General features: G+C 39.0%; 1 protein-coding gene across 1 annotated transcript; it reads right to left on the bottom strand.

Annotated features, from left to right (window-relative positions):
• Positions 1 to 3,399: 3,399 nt before the first annotated feature.
• LOC111461315 (callose synthase 3-like) lies at positions 3,400 to 25,147 on the bottom strand. The gene is given in 45 exon segments (XM_023104810.1): positions 3,400 to 3,824; positions 3,917 to 4,102; positions 5,342 to 5,392; positions 5,479 to 6,282; positions 6,360 to 6,589; positions 6,667 to 6,779; positions 8,144 to 8,227; positions 8,340 to 8,458; positions 8,543 to 8,662; positions 10,568 to 10,718; positions 10,841 to 10,953; positions 10,955 to 11,031; positions 11,117 to 11,185; positions 11,279 to 11,404; positions 11,494 to 11,603; positions 11,699 to 11,850; positions 12,811 to 12,928; positions 13,057 to 13,157; positions 13,243 to 13,366; positions 13,503 to 13,663; positions 13,761 to 13,845; positions 13,940 to 14,034; positions 14,130 to 14,264; positions 14,916 to 15,002; positions 15,100 to 15,149; positions 15,226 to 15,307; positions 15,475 to 15,535; positions 15,617 to 15,669; positions 15,753 to 16,090; positions 17,462 to 17,579; positions 17,669 to 17,791; positions 18,554 to 18,647; positions 18,738 to 18,814; positions 18,920 to 19,057; positions 19,204 to 19,330; positions 19,436 to 19,527; positions 20,443 to 20,535; positions 20,630 to 20,746; positions 20,856 to 20,966; positions 21,065 to 21,158; positions 22,134 to 22,258; positions 23,032 to 23,132; positions 24,453 to 24,676; positions 24,869 to 24,906; positions 25,006 to 25,147. Coding segments are annotated over 43 exon segments (5,844 nt in total). The 5' UTR covers positions 24,643 to 24,676; positions 24,869 to 24,906; positions 25,006 to 25,147; the 3' UTR covers positions 3,400 to 3,575.
• Between the last annotated feature and the right edge of the window lie 2,066 nt (positions 25,148 to 27,213).

Genomic DNA, 27,213 nt, shown 5'->3' with positions numbered 1-27,213 from the left:
ATGATTTATTCTAAAACCTATTATATATTTACCTCTCTTTCTTAATTCACTAATAAAATATTTTTGAAATATTTTTTTATTTTCCAAACAAGTCATTTTCACTTACAAAATTAATTAAAATTAAAAGTTTCAAGGTAGTCCAATCCTCTTAATATAGAATTTCCCACAGATTTATATAGTTTGGTGATCATATATTAAAAATAAATATTAATTAATGGGTCGGGGATTAGGAGAACAAAATTAATACTTTGGGTTATATTATATATCCACATTTGACTTTGGTATACAACTCAAAATTTCAATATAAAATACCTTATAACATTTCACATTGGGTTTAATATATGCTTTGGGTTATATTATTATTATTTTTTTAAATGTTTGTTACCCATGTCGTTTTGAGCATACTCACGTTGAAAATCGAATCAAGACAAGAAAAAGTGGTAGGACTAAATTGATCTAACTGAACCAATTTGAATTAGCTGGCTTGATCTAATTGAACTAGGTCGAATCGGTCGATAGGTCTAATTGAATCGGTTCAACTGTACTGTGACTACTCTCAACTACGTGTTCTTGACCTACAAAATTCGACATGACCACAACGTCAATGCGAGATTTCACATTGGTTGGAGAGGAGAACAAAACATTATTTATAAGAGTGTGGAAACTTTTCCCTAGCAGACGCGTTTTAAAAACCTTGAGGGGAAGACCTAAAAGAAAAACCCAAAAAGGACATTATTTGCTAGCGATGGGCTTGGATCGTTACAAATGGTATCAGAGCTAGACATCGGGCAATGTGCCAGCGAGGAGGCTAGTCCCGAAGGGAGTGGACACGAGCTAGTGTGCCAGTACGGACGTTGAAGCTCGAAGAGGCATCAATTGGGGAGGAGAATAGAACATTAAATATAAAAACTTTGAATAAATATTATGTTTATTTTCAATTAAAGTAAGGTATAAGGGAAGATAGGGATTCACTTTCGATCCCCAACCTATTACTATGACAATTATGATTTATTATTATTATTATTATTATTATTATTATTATTATATCTATTCACGTGATTCTATGAGGAGAATTAGGACCACTATAAATGCTATAATTTTAACTAATTTATTTTCCATGAAAATGACTTTTATCTCAATTATATATTTAAAAACATGCTTAATATTTTAAAATCTATTACCTTAAATATATAATTTTCTTAATAAAATACATTAATAAATTGATGGATGAACTAACAAAAAAAAAAAAAAAAAAAACATATTATATAACAACCTATGTTCGGGAATTAAAATTCGAATTTGGCCTGGATGACTCCGACATTTCCTTGCATCTCTTCCAACATGGTCATAGTACCTACTCCTCGTTTCTTAAGAGTGAAAACTATCTCCACATACCAGCACTAGTCTTTCCAGCATAGTTTATCCTCACTTGAACTCGGATTCAACACCTCATGGTCCTGACGTGTCCTTCCAACATACTTTGTTCTCAACTCGTTGGTTGATGAAAGTCCCACGTCGGCTAATTTAGAGAATGATCATGGGTTTATAATCAAGGAATACTATTTCCATTGGTGTGAGGCCTCTTGGTGAAGCCCAAAGCAAAGCCACCAGAGCTTATGCTCAAAGTGGACAATATCATACCATTGTGGAGAGTCGTGGTCATCTAACACAACTCACATACAATTTATCTAGGATTTGGAACTCCGATTTAGCACCTCATGGTCCCGACATTTTCCTGCGGCATGGTCACGTCACCCAGCATAAAATTGTTTCAAGTAAAACACTTAACCATAAAGTTCTTATAATTGAGCCATCGAAAATGAAGGTGCACCTTCTTTGAAGTATTTTTTAGTCATTCTATCTTCAGGGTTACTCTTATTCGGATGTGGTATCAATTCATTCATGTACTCATATTTTACACGGTCGTCATATTTTCTATCTATTTTGATTTATTATAGAGATTTTTGAATTTAATGGTAAAGTTTAAGTTATATAATAACAATAAAAATGGTATTTTAAAAATTATTTAGGGTGTCAAGTTATTTTCGAATTGTGATAAACTTGTTTCCGAGAGCATTTTAATAGACGTTATTGCAACAACCTAGGCCCACTGCTAGTAGATATTGTCCTCTTTGGGCTTTCTCTTTTGGGCTTCCCCTCAAGGCTTTAAAACGCGTCTACTAGGGGTTTCCACACCCTTATAAATGGTGGTTTGTTCTCCTCCCCAACCAATGTGGAACATCACTATCCACCCCCCTTCGGGGCCCAGCGTCCTCGCTGGCACTCTTTCCTTCCTCCAATCGATGTGGGACCGCCCTCAAATCCACCCCCCCTTTGGAGCCCAACGTCCTTACTGGCACACTGTCTCGTGTCTACCCCCTTCGGGGAACAGCGAGAAGGCTGGCATATCGTTCGGTGTCTGGCTCTGATACCATTGTGATGTCCCAAATTGGTTGGGGAGAAGAACAAACCACCATTTATAAGGGTGTGGAAACCTTTCCTTAGTAGACGCGTTTTAAAGCCTTGAGGGGAAGCCCGAAAGGGAAAGTCCAAAGAGGACAATATCTGCTAGCGGTGGGCCTAGGTGGTTACAAATGGTATCAGAGTCAGTCACCGGACGATGTGTCAGCCTTCTCGCTGTTCTCCGTAGGGGGTAGACACGAGGCAGAGGGGGTGGATTTGGGGGTGGTCCCACATCGATTGGATAAAGAAACGAGTGTCAGTAAGAACGCTGGGTCCCGAAGGGGGTGGATTGTGATGTCCCACGTTAGTTGGAGAGGAGAGCAAATCACCCTTTATAAGGGTGTGGAAACCTTCCCCTAGCAGACACGTTTTAAAGCCTTGAGAGGAAGCCCGAAAGGGAAAGCCCAAAGAGGACAATAAGCCCGAAAGGGAAAACCCAAAGAGAACAATATCTGCTAGCGGTTGATTTGGGTCATTACAGTTATACATGTTTGATTCATAAAAAGACCTAATTTTATTGTTAACATTGAGCTATATCGACATATAGAAGTGTTCATATGATCTAATGACCTGAACAATCACAACTATTAATTTTTTAAAATTTCGAACAAAGTAGACTGTAGAGCCTCCTCCTTAGGTCTATGGAGCCCCCAAATAGTCTCCCCTTAATTGAGGCTCGACTCATTCTTTGGAGCCCCTGAAGTACAACCTTCCCTTAATCGATGCTCAACTCCTTTGGAGCCCTCGAACAAAGTACACCATTTGTTCGACACTCGAGTCACTTTTGACTATACTTTTGAGGCTCACAACTTGTTTGTTCGACGTTTGAGGAGGGCTGTTGGGAGGGAGTTCCACGTTGGCTAATTTAAGAAATGATCACGAGTTTATAAGTAAGCCCAAAGCAAAACTGGTTAGAGACGGATCGAACCCGCAACATGGTAACAAATAATATCTCAACTGTTCACTCCAGCAAGGTTACATTTTGAGTATGGGGAACGGACGTGTTATCATGAACTATGAACAAAACCAATATTTGCAGCCATCAAGTAACTATTAGTGTACTCTACTACCTACCCATATGAACAAGCCTATCAATGCATCATCAACTGTTCTTAGTCTTTGTTTTGGGACGATCGATCCTTCCGATGCCCGCCAAGAATACGAGAAATCTGCAGTCCTCTGCTGAACGCTTGGTTGAAGAGCATCCGGGTCTGGAATTCTGAAACAAATGGAAACCAGGCAAGGAATGCGACCGGGGTGAACAGAAGCAAACCCATGATGATCTCGTAACCACGAGCGAGTGTCCTTACGGAGCCCCAGATGCCCGCTCGTTGAACGAGCGGTTTCAATGCTTGTGCAATCTGGAAAGACAACAGTTTTAAGTACGGAGAGAAAAACAACCTGCTTCTCAGTAAAGAAAGTTCCGTTCTCGAGAACGAAATTAGGGACTAACCAAAAGCATGCCCCAACCAGTTGGCATGAAAGCAAGTATGCAAACAATGATATCCTGCACGGTCATATGAGGAAGAGCGATCAAGGTGACGAGAATCGCGACGAACGTTAGGAAAATTAAGCCCTTTATCAAACGGAACACGAGTTGGAAATCTGCACTGAATTTTCGCCTTCCAACTGATACAGTCTGGAAAAAATAAAAGAAAAAGATTACGTTAATAGCCAAAAATAAGGGACCGTGTGAGATATATGCGGGTGTGTCTACATACTAGCAGATATTATCCGCTTTAGCTCGTTATGTATCGTCGTCAACCTTACAGATTTAAAACGCGTCTTCTAGGGAAAGATTTCCACACCCTTGTAAAGAATGTTTCGTTCCCCTTACTAACCAATGTGAGATCTCACAATCCACCCCCTTGGGGGCCCGGTGTCTGGCTCTAATACTATTTGTACTAATCTAAGCCCAGGGCTAGCAGATATTGTCCGCTTTGGCCCGTTACGCATCGCCGTCAGCCTCACTGTTTTAGAGTGCATCTTTTAGGGAGAAGTTTTCACACCCTTATAAGAAATGTTTTGTTTTCCTTTCCAACCGACGTGGGATCTCACAATCCACCCCCTCCCTTGGGGGCCAGCGTCCTTGCTAGCACACCGCCCGGTGTCTGGCTTTGATACCATTTGTAACAACTTAAGTCCACCACTAGTAGATTTTGTCTATTTTGGCTCGTTACATATCGTCGTTAGCCTTACGGTTTTAAAACGTGTCTTCTAGGGAGAGGTTTTCACACTCTTATAAGGAATGCTTCATTCCCCTTTCCAACCAACGTGGGATCTCACAATCCACCCCCTTGGATGCCCAAAATGTCCTCGCTGACACACCGCCCGGTGTCTAGCTCTGATACCATTTGTAACAACCTAAGCCCACCACTAGTAGATTTTGTACGTTTTGGCTTGTTACATATCGTCGTCAGCCTTGCAGTTTTAAAACGTGTCTTCTAGAGAGAGGTTTCCACACACCCTTATAAGAAATGTTTCGTTCCCCTCTCCAATCGATGTGAGATCTCACAATCCACCCCCTTGGGGTCCCAGCGTCCTCGCTGGCACACCGCCCAGTGTCTTCCTTTGATACCATTTATAACAACCCAAGCCCACCCCTAGCATACAATGTCTATCTAAGCCCGTTATGTATCGTCATCAACCTCACGGTTTTAAAACGCATCTTCTAGGAAGAGGTTTCCACACCCTTATAAGGAATGCTCCGTTCCCTTTCCAACTAACGTGGGATCTCACGTAAAAAAGTCGGGAAAATCACGTTGTATGACTAGGTGGACAACATATTTGCTATATGTTAATAATGAAATCCTAAACAAGTATAAATTTCATTTTTTCTATAATGGAAAATACAAGTTTCCACCACAAATCAACTCACCTTCATTACAAACAGAACTAGAACGATCACCAGCCATGATATGCCATAAACCTGTGATCATAAAGAAGAAATAATTATGATATTCATATTGTTTTAAACACAAAGAAGCTGAATAGAACATAAAATGGTCGATTTACCAGAAAACTTTTCGTATTTACGCGCTGCGTAATGCTAAGATGATAGACCAAACCATACTGATAGATAAAGAATCGAGAAGCTAACAATATCTCAGCTACCAAACCGCGCATTCCCGAGTGTCGTAAATGCTCTTGTTCTTCCTCCCACCACGATTCCCAACTTTTTTCCGGTGGAACACCAATGCCACCACGATTACTTATCCATTTATTCCAATCCGTCCAATCATCGACGATCTTTTGCCACTCGAAACCAGAAGGGTTGAAGAGAAACGGAGCAAACAACCACGTACCGACCATAAACCACATAGATACAGTAATCAACACATATGCAACTGCACTTCTATAAGTATGACCAAATATCTGGTACACAAGAAGTAGAATCATGAGCTCGAGACCTTTAACGAAGTGGCTACGAGAGTAGAGCCTGTAGTTATCAGCAAACTTGGCATGAAACACGACGAACCCACGACCCGTAGGCCTGTATTTAGCGCCTCCGTGAAGTAATGTCCTCCCATAATAGTGAGTCTTTGTTCCAAGAGAGAAGGTAAAAAAGACAGGGGCTAGCTGTAATTGCATCAATATGAACTCACTCAATGCAGTACGGAATCCCCTTTCCAAACCAATCTCCATCAGCATAGGCAATGCCATCAAAAATCCAATCTGGACAAAAGATTGAGAAGCAAGTGCAACTTGCAGAGGCTTATTGTCTCGAATGGCCGGTTGAGTACTCAAACCTTTCTCGAGTCCACTAAGAACGAGATAAAGACGACCGTAAAGGAATACGTATACTGTGAGTACAGTTATCTGCAAGAAGAGGCATCATAAAGTGAAGAAAAGTATGCATTTAAGTATGGTGAAAAGATAAAGAACACGGCTCGTACCAGAGTACTAAAATAGAATCCGATAGTCGTAAAGTAACACGATAACATTCGAAAGAAGTCGAATCGGTGTCCGAGACGGTATATATCTCGACTTAGTGTTTGCTCCCCGTTCCCGTTTGCTACTTTTGCTTCAAACATTGAAATCTGATTAAGGCCCACATCTCGACCTTTTCCAACTTGTATGTACTCGTGATGAGTGACATTGCCTTCACGAAGAGTCGAGTTGAAACCTGAAATTTATAGATATGTAAATAACTTCGTAAAGCCGAAATCGAGGAAATTTTTTTAAACGAAAATCATTGCGTACCAGCAAATATGTCTTCACTCAAATTGATAACCTTGGAAGCTTTACTGACGCCCCCTCGAGTTAGGTGGAAGAGCCTATCGAACACATCTGGATGCCCGTAGTGGAAACGAACTCTAGAAAGAACGAATATAAAGATTTGGATGAAAAAATATGTAACAGAACTTGACTTGAAAAATAAATCAAAATCTGGAGTGGCCAATATATGGACTATACTTAATTTTGAATCGACATACGACAATAGTGAGACACGATCCCCCAAAAGTCTCGACTTTAAGTGTCATAGTTTCCTCCGAACACTATTTGGTCCTAATTTATAATTACTCTAATATTTGTTACTTCAAAGGATTGAGTAATGGCATATTGTAGTGCCAATTGTATGTGACTTCTAAATCTAAACGGACATCGTTTGTGAGATCCCGCGTTGGTTGGAGAGAAGAACGAAGTATTCCTTATAAGGATGTGGAAACCTCTCCCTAGCAGACGCGTTTTAAAACCTTGAGGGAAAGCCCAGAAGGGAAAACCCAAAAAAGACAATATCGGCCAGCGGTGGGCTTGGGCTGTTACTAATGGTATCAGAGCTAGACACCGGGCGGTGTGTTAGCGAGGATGCTGGCCCCCAAGGGGGGTGGATTGTGAGATCCCACATTGGTTGGAGAAGAGAACGAAGCATTTCTCATAAGAGTATGGAAACTTCTCCCCTAGTAGACGCGTTTTAAAACCTTGAGGGGAAGCCCATAAGGGAAAACCCAAAAAGGACAATATCTGCTAGCGGTAGGCTTGGGCTGTTACAAATGGTACCAGAGCTAGACACCGGGCAGTGTGTAGGGGAAGCCCTAAGGGAAAACCCAAAAAGGACAATATCTGCTAGCGGTGGGCTTGGGTCGTTACAAATGGTATCAGAGCCAGACACCAGGCGGTGTGTCAGCGAGGACACTAGCTCCCAAGGGGGTGGATTGTGAGGGAAAACCCAAAAAGGACAATATCTGCTAGTGGTGGGCTTGGGTTGTTACAAATAGTACCAGAGCCAGACATCGGGCGGTGTGTAAGGGAAGCCCATAAAGAAAACCCCAAAAATGACAATATTTGTTAGCAGCAAGCTTGAGCTGTTACAAATGATATCAGAGCCAGACACCGGGCAGTGTGTCATTGAGGACACTAGCCCCCAAGGGGGGTGGATTGTGAGGGAAAACTCAAAAAGGACAATATATGCTAGCAGTGGGGTTGGGCTGTTACAAATAGTACTAGAGCCAGACACCGAATGGTGTGTAGGGGAAGCTCATAAAGAAAAACCCAAAAAGGAAAATATCTGCTAGTGGTGGGCTTGGGCTGTTACAAATGATATCAGAGCCACACACCGGGCGGTGTGTCAGCGAGGACACTAGCCCCCAAGCGGGTGGATTGTGAGATCCCACATTGATTGGAGAGGGGAACCAAAAATTCCTTTTCAAGCACTTAATCATTAGAGATGACTACTTACTTGAGAGGATTCGCCAAAAGTCTCTGACCGATCGTAACAAAACTCGTTTCTTGATTAGACATGAACCAAGCAAGCGACGAAACACTGCATCCAGAAACAAGAACAATGAAGAAAGCACAAAACTGGCCATGAGAGGCAAAATAGATAAAAATAAAGGATCAGGAGAGAGAGAGAGAGGGAGAGAGAGAAAATTTACCTTCCAGTAAATATATGCTCTCTAAGTCCAAGAATAGAGGGGTATCTTATACCATCATGCTTTTTAAGAAACTCTTGCAACAAGTTCCTCATCTTCAATGCTTCTTCCATGTAATTATCCTAACAAATAACAATATAAGTAACCCGGAAAATAATATGGGACGAACAAATCCATTACGTTCGACTCGACTCGACTTAATATACCTGATTCATGTCTATTGTTTGCAAGCCTTCGCCACGGGTAAATATTATTGCGTGGTTCTGATTTTCTGGCTTTCCCTCACCCAAGATTGCAGGACCCGGGAGCTTTATCTGATAAATAATCTGTATGCAAATTTTGTAGGACAAATGGTTTGTAATTAGCATTGAAAATTCATCTGATGGAACAGTTTTGATGATTGTATTGAGCCACATAAAGGGATGTTCTCTTAGTTAACCCGAGGATCATCGTATAAACTAAGTTACCTTAGGAACCGTAACGTTTTAATACTAAATAAATAAGTTTCAGCCTTGAAAAGTGGAAGTGTAACGGTTCAAGCCCACCGCTATCAGATATTGTCCTCTTTGGGCTTTCTCTCAAGGTTTTAAAAATGTATTGGCTAGGGAGAGGTTTCCACACCTTTATAAAGAATGTTTTGTTCTCCTCACCAATCGATGTGGGATCTCACAATCCACCCCCTCCAGAGCCCAACGAGTTCTCTTTGAGTTTTCGCTTTCGAGCTTCCTCTCAAGGTTTTTAAAACGTGTTTTCTAGGGAGAGGTTTCCACACCCTAATAAAGAATGCTTCGTTCTCCTCCCTAATCGATGTGAAATCTCACAATCCACACCCCTTTGGGGCCCAACAAGTTCTCTTTGGGCTTTCCCTTTCGAGCTTCCCCTCAAGGTTTTTAAAATGCGTCTGCTAGGGAGAGGTTTCCACACCTTTATAAAGAATGATTCGTTCTCCTCTCAAACCGATGTGGGGATCTCATAATCCACCCCACTTTGGGGCCCAGCGTCCTCGCTGGCACTCGTTCCCTTCTCCAATCGATGTGGGACCCCCCAATACATCCTCATTCGGAGCCCAATGTCCTTTCTGGCACACCACCTTGTGTCCACCCCCTTAGGGGCTCAGCCTCCTCACTGACACATCGCCCGATGTCTAGCTCACATATGATTTGTAATAGCTCAAGCCCACCACTAGCATATATTATTCTCTTTGGGCTTTCCCTTCCAGGCTTCCCCTCAAGGTATTTAAAACGTGTCTGCTAGGGAGAGGTTTCCACACCCTTATAAAGAGTGCTTCGTTCTTCTCCTCAACCGATGTGGGATCTCACAGGAACTGTGGCAGAAAGCACCGCTTGAATTTCATACAACATCCAGACAAGCATTTTAGACGGTATTGACCATGGGCTCATATTGAGTGACAACTAATTTTAAATAGTTTAGAAGTTTCTGTGTGTTCTTCTGGAATAATCAGTGTAAAAAGCCAATAGAAACTTCAATAAGAAGCTAAAATTGGCAAAGAGAAAGGATAAATGCATGGACAACACTGTTAGGAATCACGACTCTCCACAATAGTATGATATTGTCCACTAAGCCTGAATAGCCTCCCCTTAATTGAGGCTCGACTCCTTTCTCTGGAGCCCTTGAACAAAGTAAACCCTTTGTTCGATACTTTAGTCACTTTTGACTACACCTTCGAGGCTCACAATTCTTTGTTCGATATTTGAGGATTCTAGGGCATGACTCTGATACCATGTTAGGAATAACAACTCTCCACAATGGTATGATATTGTCCACTTTGAGCATAAGCTCTCATGGCTTTGCTTTGGGCTTCCCCAAAAAGCCTCGTACTAATGGAGATAGTATTCCTCACTTATAAACCCATGATCATTCCTAAAATTAGCCAATGTAGAACTCACTCCCAATAATCCTCAACACATACCACTTGAATGTTGCTAATTTGGTAATTTATACTTTCGGAAGAGTGTTTGATTACACGGAACGACCAGACTGAAATTATTTAATTGTCGTCCCGTGTCAGTTGACAACCCAATTAGTCAACCGACTTTTGGACCCGATTTGTCAACTGACGCACACACGTTCGATTAGAAGCTAATAACTTCGACATTCCGAGATGTCAGGCTGGTAATGTTCATATGGTGACCTAGGCACAAAAGAGAAAAAAAAGAAAAGAACAAGGGAAGGTAAAGAACAACTATAACCACACTTATTTTAACCAATACCTCATCCAATTGTACATGATCTGAAGCATTTATAGATTTGGGAGAAGCTGCCTTGACAAGAGATGAATAATATGTCTTCTGGTTTTTCTTGGATTTGTCTTTACTAGGTTCTTCTACCTCGTCGATGTACGCCACTCGAAGCGATGGATACCTACAATAAATATACAACGCCATGAACCACAATCCGAATCCAGAAGTATAACCATCGCCATTATTATTTTCTTTTATGAAATGGCTTCCGAATAAAGTTTTATTATCGAAATAGTCCCGTACTTTGTCATTAGTTTCAAAATATCCTGGGCACGAGCGTCACCGGATTGCTTTTGAATACCATACTGTTGACATGATACCACAAAGGTAAATTTCATGTCAGATATTGCTTTGACAATGTGCCCATAATGATCTATCACCCTTAGAACTTTCTTCTGAGTTCAACTCGACCGCCTTGTAACCCTCCATTAGATCTTAAAAAGAATAACATTGAATTTAGAATCAAAATACAAATTTTAGAACTTAGATATAAAAGACGATGCGTTCGAAAAGGAGTACCTTGATCCTCAGCAGTATCAAGAAAAGCTTGAAGCTCTAAAGCCTTTCGGTAATACATCATTCCTCGAACTGAGTTTCGATAAAACACGGAGTTAGATGTAGAACAACGTTTTATAAGGAGGGATAAATGAAATGCAGCTGATAAAGGGAGCGAGGAAAAACCCGTTTTAGTTAACGTTTGGCCTCTGTAGGACGCCCAGAGTCGAAGTTCTTCCTCCAGCTCACTCACTTCCTTTAATTCCTCTTCGTTATTGCATTTCTGTCGTTCAAGGAAGTTCTTCCATTCGTCTAAAGATATACAAACAATTTGTTCGTCAAAGAAAATAGAACACGAGTATAACGACACAAGTTCGAGTGTACCAATACAAAAAAGAAACCTGGATATATCTTTTGTAGGTAGAAAAGAATCGAAACGCCATCTTCATTTCGCTCTTCTAGATCATGCAATGAAAATAGAACCTCCTCCGTGTAGTATGGAGTTAGAACACTAAATTTAATGTCACAGTGTCACAAATCAAATCAGAACAAAATGAAGTGAAAGGCTAAAAGGAAGAAACAAATTAAAAAAGGAATAAGGCTTACGAGAACGAAAGCATGTTCCGGACTTTAGGTGCTGCAGGCATATCCATAAACAATGAATTCGAAAAGAAAGAGATTCGCCTTCTTGCTTCTAAGTTGGACGGTACATCCATGGCAGATTCCTTGGTCGTAAGCAACAGATAGAGTCGTTTAATCTGAACATAGAAGTATGTCCATTAAACGTCATGGCATAAGCTAGTCCACAGATTCAAACTTTTACCTTTTAGTCGAAAATATATGTTTTAACTAGTTGAGATCAAAAAAAATTTACCCAAACTCTTATTCTTTTTTCTCACCAAAACTTTAGGAAATACCCACTAGACTTACGATGTTGATTTTCTTCCATTTTCTTGTCGTTGTATATTTTTGTATCTCGGGAAATCCTTTATCAATAAAGTACGTTCATTTTTCAAGCAACTGTTTACATTGAAGAGAGGGAAGCATGCCTCGTATGCTCCTTCGGTTAGAAATCACGAATCTCCATAATGGTATGATATTGTCCACTTTGAGCATAAGCTCTCATGGGTTTGTTTTTGGTTTCCCCAAAAGGCCTCGTACCAATGGAGATGTATTCCTTACTTATAAACTCATGATCATTCCTTAAATTAGTCAACGTCGGACTCCCTCCCAACAATCCTCAACAATCCTCCCTTCGAACAAAATACAACATAGAGCCTCCTCAAAGGCCTATGGAGCCCTCGAATAGCCTCCCCTTAATCGAGGCTCAACTCCTTCTCTAGAGTCTTTGAACAAAGTACACCCTTTGTTCGACAATTTAGTCACTTTTGACTACACCTTCGAGACTCACGACCTTTTTGTTCGACACTTGAAGATTCTATTGACATGACTAAGTTAAGGGCATGGCTGTGATACCATGTTAGGAATCTCACGAATCTCCACAACGGTATGATATTGTCCACTTTGAGCATAAGCTCTCACGGCTTTGTTTTTGGTTTCCCCAAAAGGCCTCATACCAATGAAGATGTATTCCTTACTTATAAACATAATCATTCCTTAAATTAGCCAACGTGGGACTCCCTCCCAACAATCCTCAACACCTTCCACCAGGCAAAAGAAAAAAAAAGAACCATGAATGTTTCAAAATCAGCACCGACCTTTTCCTGCCACGCTTCTGTCTGATCAACGGGAAACTTTATGGCTCCAGTGGACGCAAATAGATCCAATGAAGTCTTTCCTCCGTGCGAATATCCTCCATCGAGTGTTTCGAGCAAACTATTTAAAGTTTCCATGTAAGATACTTTATATATTTAGAGGCTATTCTTTTCTGGGACATCTCAAAATTTAGGTATATATTTAGAGGCTATTCTTTTCTGGGACATCTCAAAATTTAGATATAACACCTGGGAATAGGATCCTCAATCATGATATCTCTTGTTACATCTTCAAGCATGTCCTGAAATAAAATCACCACAGCATCCTTGTCCTCCTGCCTGTTATCCAACTGCGATTCGAAGATATCGCTCAGCTAGATTGCACAGAACCCAATGAATCAAAATAGATAAACAAAAGTATTTATTAAACATTACCAAATACTTTGTAAGCTTGACAAAACGATCATACAGCTTTGGTAGAGCACTCATCTTGAACTCACTTATTAAGGTATTCTCTTCTATGTGTTTGTCCACCTCAGTAAATATATAATTTATTACCCTGGTAAAATTCAAAAACTGGGATTAAAAATAGGATACCAAAAAGTGAGCAATGAGAAACAAGCTGATATCGACTTGTATATATATGTATTTCGTTACATTCCTTAACGAAATCATATGTCGAACTAAAGACTTACTCTTTCTCACGAACACCTTGAACTAAAAGCTTGATGATCTTCTTAAATGAGGCATAACATTCACGAATAGCACTCGACATGTAGCTGTCAGCATTGATTCGCTTTTTCAGCTCCCGGTCCTTTCCGTTGCTATCTTTAGCCATGTCTAATGCTATTGGAATCTAAACAAAGAGCAATAACACGTCATGGTCATAAATCCAAATGCATTTTTCCACGACCGACGTCAAAAAAGAAAATAGATAGATAAGCGGAACACACCTTACTAGCAAGAAGAAACGGAGGCCACTGCATAAGGCCTAACTCCGTGTCTGCCCAATAAGGAACGAGCAAAAGGTCCATTTCCCTGAGATATATAGTAGCTTAAGCAAACAACGTGCTAACCGAGATAGAGTCAGTAACAACTCGAACCCATTATGAGCTTAATCTTATAAGAATACCTATTACTGATAAGATCTTCCTCTCGAAAACTGCTGATTATTTTATTCCACAGCTGAGCAAATTTTGCACCCTCTTTCTCCTTGTTAGATGAAATCTACAGGATAGCCAAATTTGAAAAACAAATGGCTTGTTAAGTTAGGAACAAAGAAAAGAATTGAAAAACTAGAGGTTAAAGAAGACAATACTAACGACTGAGAAGTTTCGGGCAAAAGTAGCCTTCAGTCCTTTCTTCTTGGTTTCGCCCTGTTCCTCTGGAATCAAACAGGCATTAAAAGCTCCAGGCAGAGACTCGAAACGAGACCTGAGCATTCCCAACGTACGAATCTGAAAGAATAAAACAAATTCCTTAACCAGCAGTAAGGAAAGAACACATCAAAATGCAGTGTAGATTACAATTTCTACTTGGGGATGATGTTAAAAGTAATTTAACGTTACCATTAACTTAAGTGTTTGGGTTTAGTGGTGAGTTAACATGGTTGAGAGCATGAGATCATGTATTCAAATGTCTATGATATCCTTTTCTACCAAATGTGGAACAAAGAAGTTGAGAGCCTCGAAGGTGTAGTCAAAAGTGACTCAAGTGTCTAATAAAGGGTGTACTTTGTTTGAGAACTCCAAAGAAGGAGTCGAGCCTTGATTAAGGGGAGGCTGTTCGAGGGCTCCATAGGTCTTAGGGGAGGCTATATAGTGAACTTTGTTCGAGGGGAAGATTGTTGAGGATTGTTGGGAGGGAGTCCCACATAGGCTAATTTAGGGAATGATCATGGGTTTATAGGTAAGAAATACGTCTCCATTGGTATGAGGCCGAAAGCAAAGCCATAAGAGCTTATGCTCAAGGTGGACAATATCATACTATTGTGGAGACTCGTGATTCCTCACCATCGTACCGGCGGTCTCTTTCCCTGCCCTTAAGCGGTTTTCTTTAATGTAAGAAAAGATAAGGGAAAAAATAAGCCTTAAAACAGCTATACAAACCTCTCCGAGGCGACGAAATGCACCATAAATACCACCAAATAATGTGGAAAATATGGCATACCAAATCTGGGCATCCATAAAATAAACCTGAAACAAAATTCAAACTAATTACGACAAAAAAAAAACAAGACAAAGCAAAAAATGAGAAAAAAAAAAGTCTTGTCAGAATGGACAAAATGCATACAAGAATAATGGGAGCCCAGAGTGCAATGACAACACCAATATTGTTTTTAGCTGCAGAGAAATAAAAACACATTAGAACGTCGAAGTTTGAAAGAACAACTCCTTTGCATATAATTACGACACCCACCTTGAGGAAAAAACTCATGCCATTGGAAGACAGTTATTCGAACGCTCATGATTGCTTTTGTTGGACCTACTAGAGGCTTTATCTGTCAAGAGAAGCAAAAGAATAAGCGAAAATAAGCGATGGTATGCTGTTCGTGCTACAATGACCGGGTAAAGTTGTAGCATCAAAGAGGGAGCAGTCAAAGAAATTAAGCATAATGAGCTGACAGTTTATAAAGAGGCACAAGCTAAGTAGAGGAGAAAACAACACCTCTATATAATAACTGAATGTCAACTTGGTTGCAATAAGAAGCACCCAGAATAATGTATACCTAAAAGTTCGAAACGAGATTGATTAGAATGGGAGGAAATCGAAGCAAGATTTTCGATTTTTTAAAATAGTGAAGACTTACTTGACAAGAGAAAATGTACTTTCATGCATTCCTCTGCCAACATAAAGTCGAGGCTGCAAATTCCAATGAAAATACGATGAGAAACTGATATCGTCAAACAGGAAAATTCAAAATAACACCATAGCTTTCATTCTACCTGTGACCACCACATTACGAGCATCACAATTCTGTAGTTGGATCTCTCAAGAAACCGACGAATAAAAGGGAATAAAAAGAATAAACCCGCTAGCATATTCGGAGACAAATAGATCACAATAGCCAAGATAAACAAGGAGGGTGAATTTGAAGTGTTGCCACCAAACCAGCCTTTGATAGTTTGAGCAAACCCAGATGGATTTTCCCAGCTATAAGCATATGTCACAGGAAGAATTACCACCCACGCAGCAGCGGAAACCACCTTTAAGATATATCTCAACTTGACATAAAACGACATGCTCCGGTGGGCTTTCCAACTAAGAATTACATCAAGAACAGCTGCAGAAACATGTAAAGGACGCTGAGAATAAGTATTTTGTTCGAGATACATAACAGGAATCTCTATAAATAGCTCATTATTAAACACCAACAAGGAGGAGAGGAAACCAATGGTAGTTAATAACATATAACTTATAACTTCGTACACTAGCTGCTTCACGTACATTGCCAACAATCATTTCTTTTCCGCATGCAAAATTGAAACTGATACGATATGTATCCCATGTCTCTCAAGTACACAGCAACGGGTAATGTATCGACTACAGGACTTCCAAAAGTTCAGTTCGATAGAATGAATGGAAAACCAACAATGGAAGATATATTTAAACCAGCTTGAGGAGTGTTGGTTGTAAATATGATAATTGGAAGTAATCAGTTCTGATTCTTTCCTTTTATGCATGGATTCTTTCTCCTATATAAGAAGGCTATGTATATTACTAATGAATTAGTGAAATGGTGAGATCTCACATTGGTTGGAGAGGGGAACGAAGAATTTCTTATACGTATATGGAAACCTCTCCCTAGTAGACACGTTTTAAAACCTTGAGGGAATGCTCAAAACAGAAAGCCCAAAAAGGACTATATCTCCTAGCGGTAAGTTTGGGTTGTTACAAATGGTATCAGAGCCAAGCACCGAGCGGCGTGCCAACGAGGTCATTGAGTCCCCAAAGGAGTGGATTGTGAGATCTCACATCGGTTGGAGAGGGGAACGAAACATTCCTTATACGTATGAGGAAACCACTCCTCTAGTAGACGCGTTTTAAAATTTTGAGGAGATGCTCGAAATAGAAAGCTCAAAAAGAACAATATCTGCTAGCGATAAGCTTGGGTTGTTACAAATGGTATCAGAGACAAGCACCGAGCAGTGTGCCAGCAAGGACGTTAGGTCCCCAAAGGAGTTGATTCTGAGATCCCACATCAGTTGGAGAGGAAAACAAAACATTCTTTATAAGGATGTGAAAACCTCTACCTAGTAAACGCGTTTTAGAACCTTGTGGGGAAGCCCAAAAAGGAAAGCCTAAAGGGGACAATATCTGCTACCGATAGGTTTGATCACTACAATTAATTACATGGGCATTTTTACTCTCCCCAAAGCTTCTCTCGATCTTCAGAGAGCGCCTATTCTCTTTTTCAAAATCAAAATCCTCCTCGAAAAGAAATGGTAATTTCTTGTAAGTATCTAAGAAACTAAACCTCCAATTCTCATTTCAATTTTCAGCATTACTCCTCCCTAACTCCTAGATTACTCCCTACCCTCCGCTCCGCTCCTCCATGTTGTTGTCATTCGAGTAAAATACAAACTTCGACAGGGGCATAACAGTAACTTCAAAAACTCATTGATCCACACAAAGAAAGATAGAGTTTACCAACCTTGACAAAGCTTCAGTATGGCAGCAGTAATGAAGACACTTAAAACTTTCATGAACACATCAACATTAAAGATTGCACTTGGTTGCCCAGAGCCATTCCAGGCTACAATTATCATCGCCTGAGGAAAAAAAAGTTCGAAACCGAAAGTAAATATTATTTGTCAACAACATCCAAGTGTGTAAACATTAAAGAAAAACACTGACCAACCTGCAAGCTAAGTATAAAGAAGCTCCACATACGATCAAAGCTTCTGAAAATATGCCAATATGACCTTATTTCAACAAAATTAACTTTCCCCACCCATCGATCTTTCGAAAGAGCCTTGTTCTCCTGGATATAACAGCCAAAAACAAGTCGAGCTCACTAACTGTAAGACAGTTGCAGTATATTTTTACAACATTACCAAGTACAAAGTTCTTGTCTATACTTTACACTTCGATACGAACAATTATAATAGAAAGTCCCAACGGAAGTACGAAACATTACTTCCTAGTGAATCAACGTAAAGATTAGAATATAGAAGTCATTCATGTTAGGAACCCGACTCATACCAATGGAGATGATATTGTCCACTTTGAGCATAAGCTCTCATGGTTTTGCTTTGGGCTTCCCCAAAAGCCCTCATACCAATGGAGATGTATTCCTTGCTTATAAACCCATGATCATTCCCTAAATTAGCCAATCTGGGACTCCCTCCCAACAATCTTCAACAATTCACTCATACAGACAGGAATAGTTATGTAAAGAAAAAAAGGTAAAACTATATATGGGATTCCAACTAATAATACAACTTATTTAATCGAGTGAGAGAAAAAGGATCCACTAGGTACAATTTTCATGAACACTTGCAACAGATGCTTAGAAGAGTGTGTCAGAGAACGAGGGCGAAGTGTTAGTGTGATGTCCCACATTGGTTGGGGAGGAGAACAAAACTAAGGGTGTGAAAATCTTCCCCTAGCAGACGTGTTTTAAAGCTTTGAGAGAAAACCCGAAAGGGAAAGTCCAAAGAGGACAATATCTACTAGCGGTGGATCTGGGTCGTTAGAGTTAGACATAACAAAGGAAATCCCAGTTCAAAAGGAAATAACTCACCCCACTTCTGTCTGCATGAATTTGATCGTGCGGAAGGCGAAAGAAGTCCGCATCTGCACGCATTGGCCACCCTAGACGGAAACAATCGATTGACCTACAGTTATAGAACAGATATCATATGGCCTAATCACAAAAAATATGTGGCCTATTGATTTGAGAAAAAGATACCACAACGAAAAGTTACCAGAAATATTCATTTAAATCATCATAATTCCTCCACTGGGAATGTTTTGATTTCCCTTGTTTGCTCCTTGCAGCTTCCTGGAACGTTGAAAAATGGTGATATTATCGAAATGATAAAGGCCTTACTAACATTTCAATTAGAACAAGCATAAAAATAAATGAATGAATTAGTGTCACAAAAACCTTTGCAATCACTTGATAAATGGGAGTCACAACTTTATGCAAAAAAGCTTCATTTTCCCCACCATAAGCTGGCTTGACATTCTCTCCTGTCATAGGGCTGATATTCCCAGCTAGAATGCCATATAACTCGAACGCCATCTTCAAGGAACAACCAAAAATAGAAACTTTAAATAACAACTCCTAGATGCATTATGAGGCAAATACATCGAAATATCAATCACCGCAACACCATGTACGAGAGATATTCTACCAAAAAAGTAAAAGAATGGAGTACTGAGGCATACATGATGGTATATATAACAAAGACACTCGGGCATGAATCTCAAATTTGCGGCTTCTCCCCAAATTAGAAGATATAAAGCCATGTATAGAAGTTTCCTTTGTTGCACTTCCTGTTGTATTGTAGGTAACCTGAAGTGTCAGAAACCGAAACATATGAAATGGTGTATGGATAATGTCTTATTAATATTACTAACTTACGAGAGGTACAAGAATGACACGAAAATAAGAACGTACCAAAGACTACTTTTACGATCCAAATACTTGCACCATTTTTTGTAGTTCTTGAAAAGCTTCTTCATTACTTCAGTCACAGCACGTTCATCCAGCTATACAATGAATAAGAACATATAAGAGATGACTGTAGATGATTAGCATGGTAACATGGCAAACGTGACTGACAGCGGAGCAGAAGGTATTTCCATCCGAAAGTAGATGACTGTAGATAAGTACAAAGGTAACTTTTGAGACGCGTAGGCTTGATTCATCTATTTGTTGTAAGCTGAGGATTGTTGTTTGGTTGAGAAATGATTTGTTGGGAACCATATCATTTGTCAAATTACCATTTATTTCCAGAAAATGAAGAATGTTGCGCCTACATAGCCTTGCTCCAATTCTCCACAAACTCAAGGGGCAAGTTTTGAGCATTAATCACTGAACCTTTAGAGGGGAGGACACAAATATTATCATGGAATTCCCCCTCTTGGCCTTCCATTAATAAAGATTGAAAATATGGTGGTTTAGATGAATCGATAGTCAAAGTCATTCCATTCCATAGACCTTCCTTGATCAAAAGATCGTTCGATTCTCATTTCCTTCATCATCTTTTCTAATGCACGTACAGAATTTCCATTAAAGAATGCCCTATTGAACACAAAGATATTCGAGTGTTCTTCATTTTGTCGGTCACCAAGGTGAGGAACAACCACGTTTGGTCTTTTGGGCTTTCTAGATCTTTCTCTGGTAAATCTTGCTATCCTTCCTCTTTTCCTTACTAAGCTTTAGGACGTTAGCATCCCAAAAAAGCTCGAGTTCTTTTCTCATTTGGCTGCACTTAGGAGGCTCTATATTGTCGAATGTTGTCATCTAAAGGTGCTAACCTTTTCCAGTAAATAAGAGAAGTAGTTAATCTTATATATATTGTTACCTAGTAATTAGAGATTTATTTAGACTTATCTTATCTCGTTACCTATTATCTAAGGATTTATTTAGAATACTCCATATATTTGCGGCAAATTACTGACCTTGGGCTGCTGATCTGACTTCGGAAACTGCCGAATGTGTACATTTGCAAGTAATAGTATAAGGTGCTCCCTTTGATTTGCCACATTGCCTTCCTGCATTCAAGTTAACACTTCAAAACATATGGCTCAATTTGTTGCATCAAAATAAATAAAAGAATAAAAAAAAAAACTCAGCTAATTCTGTTACCTGAAACCCAAACATTGCTTGGAGCCAATCCAAGATATCTTCGCCATCTTTCCTCTTGTGATCAGTTGGCCAAATAAGGCCCCTAATGTTACGAAGCGCAATAACCGAAGCTTGGATCTGCAGTGATTTTTCAGCAAATTTAATCAGAAAACAAGCATAAGCTTATCGACAAATGTCTCTTCTTTCACGAAGACAACTAGCAGATAATATCAAACTAATACCGAACCTCATGGTATCTCATAATCGTCTGACTTGCACTATCAGGATCAAGAGGAAGAATATTATATGGGAGAAAGATCTGTGTTTTCTCTGCAACTTTATCTTGTGCTTCCAAAATCTATAAGAAAAATAAAAGGGATTTTAAAGATATTGTAAAAATATAGAAGATGATAACTGAGATTCAGGCATTGACTTTAAAGTTGGTGATAGAGTAACCTCACGATCAACTTCAATGGACTGAGTCATGTTAACGGCCTTCAAAACTTCAAAGAGTACATTAGCAGTTTGATAGGCCTTGGTAAGCTGAGCACTGAATATGCAGAAAAAGGAAAGGTTAGTGCTCCATTCAAACAAGCAAATATAGGAAAGATACATCAGTTTTTAAGACCAAGAGGCCTAGGAGATTTTACATAAGTGAGTTAAAGTGGGCTGTTGGGGATATTTCGAGTATAATAATTTGTATATCTGCTTTGGCTCATTACGTGTCGCCGTCAGCCTCACGGTTTTAAAGCGCGTCTACTAGGGAGAGGTTTCAACACCCTTATAAAGAATGTTTCGTTCCCCTCTCCAACCGATGTGAGATCTCACAATCCATCCCCCTTAGAGGCCAGTGTCCTCGCAGGCACACGCCCGGTGTCTAGCTCTGATACCATTTGTAATAGCCCAAGCTCACCGCTAGTAGACATTGTCCACTTTGGCCTGTTACGTATCGTCATTAGCCTCACGATTTTATAACGCGTCTGCTAGGGAGAGGTTTCTACACCCTTATAAGGAATGTTTTGTTCCTCTCTCCAACCGACCTGGGATCTCACAATCCATCCACACCCCCCTTAGGGGCCTGCGTCCTCGGAGGCACACCGCTAGGTGTCTGGCTCTAATACCATTTGTAACAATCCAAGCTTACCACTAGCAGATATTGTCTTTTTTAGTCCGTTACGTATCATCGTCAGCCTCACGATTTTAAAACACGTCTGCTAGGGAGAGGTTTCCGCACCCTTATAAGGAATGCTTCGTTTCCCTCTCCAACCAACGTGGGATCTCACAAAACCAATATACACAAATATTCACATAAAAACAATCTAAAAGAACATAAGAAAAAGTAGTAATATTAATAACTTCATCTTAATCACGACCAATCCCAAGCAACGCCTGCAAATTCTCCTTTTTCTCTTCAAAACCCAATTTCCCTTTGCGTCCAATCTTCTCGTGCATAGAGTAGATAATCAAATTGAATAAAAATGGAAATAGTTAACTAAAATACCACAAGCTAACGAAAAAAACATACCGATCGGCTTTATCAGCAGCACTTTGCAAAGCTTGGATGTACTTTTTATAATAATGTTGATAGTAGCTCTGCATTTCACGGGCATCACTTTTCTTTACTCTTCCCATTAAGGTTGGATCATTCTCCTGCAGCCAAAGAACAATAAAGTAAATGAATGAATTGAATTAGCAAGCGCAAAGGATATAGCAACAATTAACTCATGGCCAATTCCCATTAATCCCTAGGGAGGCTTTGCCATCCCAAAAGCCAGCTCCAGGAGACAGCTAACGTATCTACTCCGTTCATGAATAACCGAGTTTTCATTGTGAAGAAATGAAAGCGTACAAGGGCGAGCGCGAAAAAAATGGGAGGCAAACTACAAAAAGGGCCTTCAATCGACAGAAATAAGACATGTTCCTGACTGAACCCAAGCTACTCCTGACCGACCTCCACGGTTCTACAGATTCCAACAAAAAATAATAACTTGACTAAAAAAGGACCTCAAGGTGAGTTCATGGTCCAATGGCAGGAATGCTACTTCTTATTTACAAGTCTTGGGGTCGAATTGACCTTTTGCACCTCAAATTAAATACAGAATTTGTGAGACCCCACGTTGGTTGGAGAGGGGAACGAGACATTCCTAATAAGAGTGTGGAAATCTCTCCCTAACAGACGCGTTTTAAAATCTTGAGGGGAAATCCAATAGGGAAAGCCCAAAAAAGACAATATCTGCTAGCGGGCTTGGGCTGTTAGAGAATTAGACCTCCTGGTGGCATTCTTTGCATTCAAAATAGACTACAAATCTGGAAACTAATAATCTCACTCCCTTCAAAATAAGTAAAAGCAAGAATATAGATCCAAACTACTCATTAGAAGTGTTTTTTATTTGAAAAGAAGAACATAAGAAGAGAAAGCTAACCCTTTCGAGCCGTTGAAGTAGAGCAGTTTTAAATTGCCGAACACCACGCCCACTAGAAGTTGGATCTAACTTATGTGCTTTCTCAAATGCATAGAACCGACCTACAATTGATAAAATATATAGATTAACAATCAAAAACTTTGAGAAACCAGAAAAGCTCAAATATCTCATCGCAATATCACTTGTTTGAGATTCGAATCATTCCACAAGCAAGATTAATCATATCGAGCTTGAATGATTCTAAACATGCAACCTAAACTACATAGAATTGCAAAGAAACTTAGTTCTTGGCTAAAGGAAAGCACAAATGCTCGTTTTACTACATTTTCCAAGTCTAGTTTACAAAGATAACATATATGACTTTATATAGCCTCAAAATGAAAACTCTTAACCTTCCATGAGACATTTCAAGAGTTGTAACCTTCATAATTTACGTCATAATTAGCCACTATGTAAATATAACCTTAAAGTAAATAAAAGCCTTAAAATACAATAAAGAAACATCTTGTGCTAATTTGAACAACATTTTCTTCAGATCTTCCTTGAAGTTTACCTCGCATGATTGATGCTTTGGTTCATATCATATTGACTTATTTTTTCATGCCCTTCCAAATTGAAATAAAAAATATCCCCATACTCAATCGTCCATACATTTGATTTGAGTCCCTTAAAACGACGCTTAATAAGTTTCAACGCATATTTTGACGATCAAGGTTGCCATTATGAACATTGAGAACTACATCAAGCACAAATGTCACTAAACCAGAATAATATCCTGGTCTAAAACCAGTTAGATAGATCACGGTTCGAAGTTAAGTCAATGCCTCAGATATTCAACTTTAGAAAGCTAGCAAGTAAACATTATGGAGTGACAACAATTATCGATTTCAAGTATGGAGACTTGCGCAAATCGAGCAGCTTGCTAGAAACCTAGAATCACAATTCGGTCGTACAAAGGAGACACTAGCACAAGGTAAAAGCACCAAGTAAACTTGCTAGTGCAGCCCAACAGTGTAAGCTGGTATTGTGTCTGTGAGATCCCACATCGGTTGGAGAGGAGAACAAAGTATCATTTATAAGGGTGTGGAAACCTCTCCCTAGTAGACGCGTTTTTAAAACCTTGAGGGAAAGCTCGAAGAGGACAATATTTGCTAGCGGTGGGCTTGGACCGTTACAGTGTCTACATAGAATGGACCCACAATCTATTTGGTATGGATATAAGCAAGCACTTTACTGGAACCAATGTCCAAAATACAGAAATCGGATCGTGTTGAAGCTTGTTATCAAACAGAAATCAAGAAGAAAAACATATATTCCTCGACATAAGCATCAAAGTACTTATTTACGATCGAGTTCATCTAAGAACGCTATATATACCAAGATAACATCCTACTAACGGTACAACATTAGTTCAAACTTACATAGATACGCAACTCTGGGATTGCTCGACTCGACCTCATTAGCCACACGAAGAATTGGCGCAATCTCCTTGAGCGATGACGGTACAACTTCACTGTCGAACGCCGACTCGCCGAAATTCCCCGTCGTCTGTGTCCTCGTGATCCTCCTCTGCAATGGAGGAGGCTGATCCGACCCTCCTCTCGACGACATTTCGTTCCTTCAGACTCTCAAACTCCCAATCTCCCTGTTCCCATCACAAAAATTCAAAGAACAAACTACAGTAACTCATAAGAACAACAACAACAAAACCCTAACAAAAGTAACACATTTCAAAACGACAAACACTAACAAGTTACAAAAAACAATCAAGCAGAAGAAAATGCACAACAATCAAACATAAACCAAAACCAAAACCACAAAAAATTTCAATAACTACCAGCTGAATGCGACAACTTAAACGCAAGAATCAAGCATCTGCTACACAAGAACAGTAAATGGGTATCAGAAACATGGGTTCATTTCAAAAGATATACAAAATGTGTATGAGATTAAGAACGCGTAGATATGAATCACCTGTGGTAATGGCGATTGCAGAAGAAGAACAAACCCTCAACAGAGAGAGATGCAAGAGAAAAATGGAAGAAAAGAGAAGCAAAGAGGAAGAGGGAGGCAAGGGAAAGAGCAACTTTTTTGGTGTCAGTAGAGGAAGCTCTGCTTGTGTTTGTATACCACAATTCTCAGTACAGTGGAGGGAAAGAATTACTGTTTTTTTGTGGGGCTACCTTCATTCTTTTTAAGCTCCATTTTACCAGAAGGGTAGAATGTTTTCATGTAATTACGAGACTGCCATCGATGGGTTTCATCTTGTCCTAGGATTGAATTTGTAATGTTTTTAAAATATTCAAATTTTTTTTTCATTTTTTATTCTCTAAAATTATTATCGAAACTACACGAAACACGTTTTAATTTACTAGATTTTCAAACGTGCTTATATAAAAATTGACTCTATTAAAAAAAATATTTTTTAAAAAAACGTTACTAAATAATTGAATTTCAATGGTTTTTAGGACATATAAAAAATTAAATTTAATCGAGAACGATTATCATTGTTGAATGAAAGTCACACATCGGCTAATTTAGGGAATGATCATGGATGAAAGTCCCACATCAGCTCATTTAGGAAATGATCATGGGTTTATAATCAATTAATATTATCTCCATTGACATGAGGTATTTTGAAAAGCCGAAAACAACGTCATGAGAGCTTATGCTTAAAGTGGACAATATCATACTATTGTGGAGAGTCGTATTCATCTAACATGGTATCAGAGCCATACCCTAAACTTAGGCGTGCCATGAGAGCTTATGCTCAAAGTGGACAATATCGTACCATTGTGGAGAGTCGTGTTCATCTAACGAAACCCAAAAGAAGGTGACTTGCAATAGCTGACTCGTTTTCCAAAACCAAATTGCATACAGATCGGTTTGTATAATGAAAGCTATTTTTTTGTGTATGTTTTTTTTTTCAAATAAATCAAAAAAATGTAAGGATTGGAACTCATCCTTAACTGCTAAGAAACATATTGGTTTTCGTTTCGAGCAATAAATTCACCCTAAAAAGACTATACACGTCTCAATTTTTGTATTAAAATATAAGGTTTTATATAGTTGAATTATGCTCAAATTGACTTACGTGTAACAAAATCCAAGAGGTACGAAGAGTAATAAGTGAAAAATGGGAAGGGCATTTCAGTCACAATGAATTCAAAATTAAGAAAAAGACATCCTTATAATAAAAAGAAACCGAAGGACAAAGGAAATGGGAGAGTGAAAAAGCAAAAGCAGCAGACATTCTTGAACACCGAGCGGACAATAGTACCCTCGAAGGCATGTACAAAGCAACAACAATGAAAGGGTAAAACGGTAAAAGGACATGAGCGGATGACGTGGATTTTATTTTTTGAAAATAGTGAAAAATTACCAGAAAAAAGGGGAAGGGTAAAATGGTAAAATAACATGAGCGGATGACGTGGATTTTATTTTTTGAAAAAAAAAAGTGAAAAATTACCCTTAGAGGTAATTAGGAGAGTGAAGTAATGGTATTATTGGGACAAGGGAATCTTGAAATGTCGGTTTCATTTTGTCTTTTTTGCCCTTTATTCGCTTTTTCTTTCCTTTTTTTTTTATTTTTATTTTTACTTTTTGGATGGAGAAATGGTGGGACCCTCTGCCCACCTTCAAAATAAATTATTTTTAATACATTAAATAATTTACAACTAGTTTTTTAATCAAATAATATAAATAAATAAATAAAACATTTTCTAAACTTACCTATTAAGAAAATTAGATTAAATTAATAAAAAAAATACATTTGTTTCAAATATTAATTTTTAAAAGTCGAGTATCGACTAATTTAAGGAATGTTCATAGGTTTATAATCAAATAATACTCTCGTCATGGTGTGAGGCCTCTTGGGAAGCCCAAAACAAAACTACGAGAGGTTAGGCTCAAAATGGTCAATATTGTGTAGACTCTCAAACCATAAAAAAAATATATTAAAAATTATTCTTAAATTTAAAAATATCATTTTAGAAAAGTATCGAAATTTAAAAGTTTTATTAATACCAAACTTTTTTAAAATACCATAAACTTTTAGAAAACATAAAATTTTGTTTTCGTTGATATATTTATATGAGTGTTATGGTGTTAATAATACTTTTAAATTTTTATGTGTACGTGATATGGAATTAATTCAAGGGAAAGTATGGAACGGATTACCTT

The sequence above is a fragment of the Cucurbita moschata genome, unplaced genomic scaffold, assembly GCF_002738365.1.
Source record: "Cucurbita moschata cultivar Rifu unplaced genomic scaffold, Cmos_1.0 Cmo_Scf00025, whole genome shotgun sequence".
NCBI classification, from domain to species: domain Eukaryota; kingdom Viridiplantae; phylum Streptophyta; class Magnoliopsida; order Cucurbitales; family Cucurbitaceae; genus Cucurbita; species Cucurbita moschata.
This window is presented reverse-complemented; position numbering and strand designations above follow the sequence as displayed.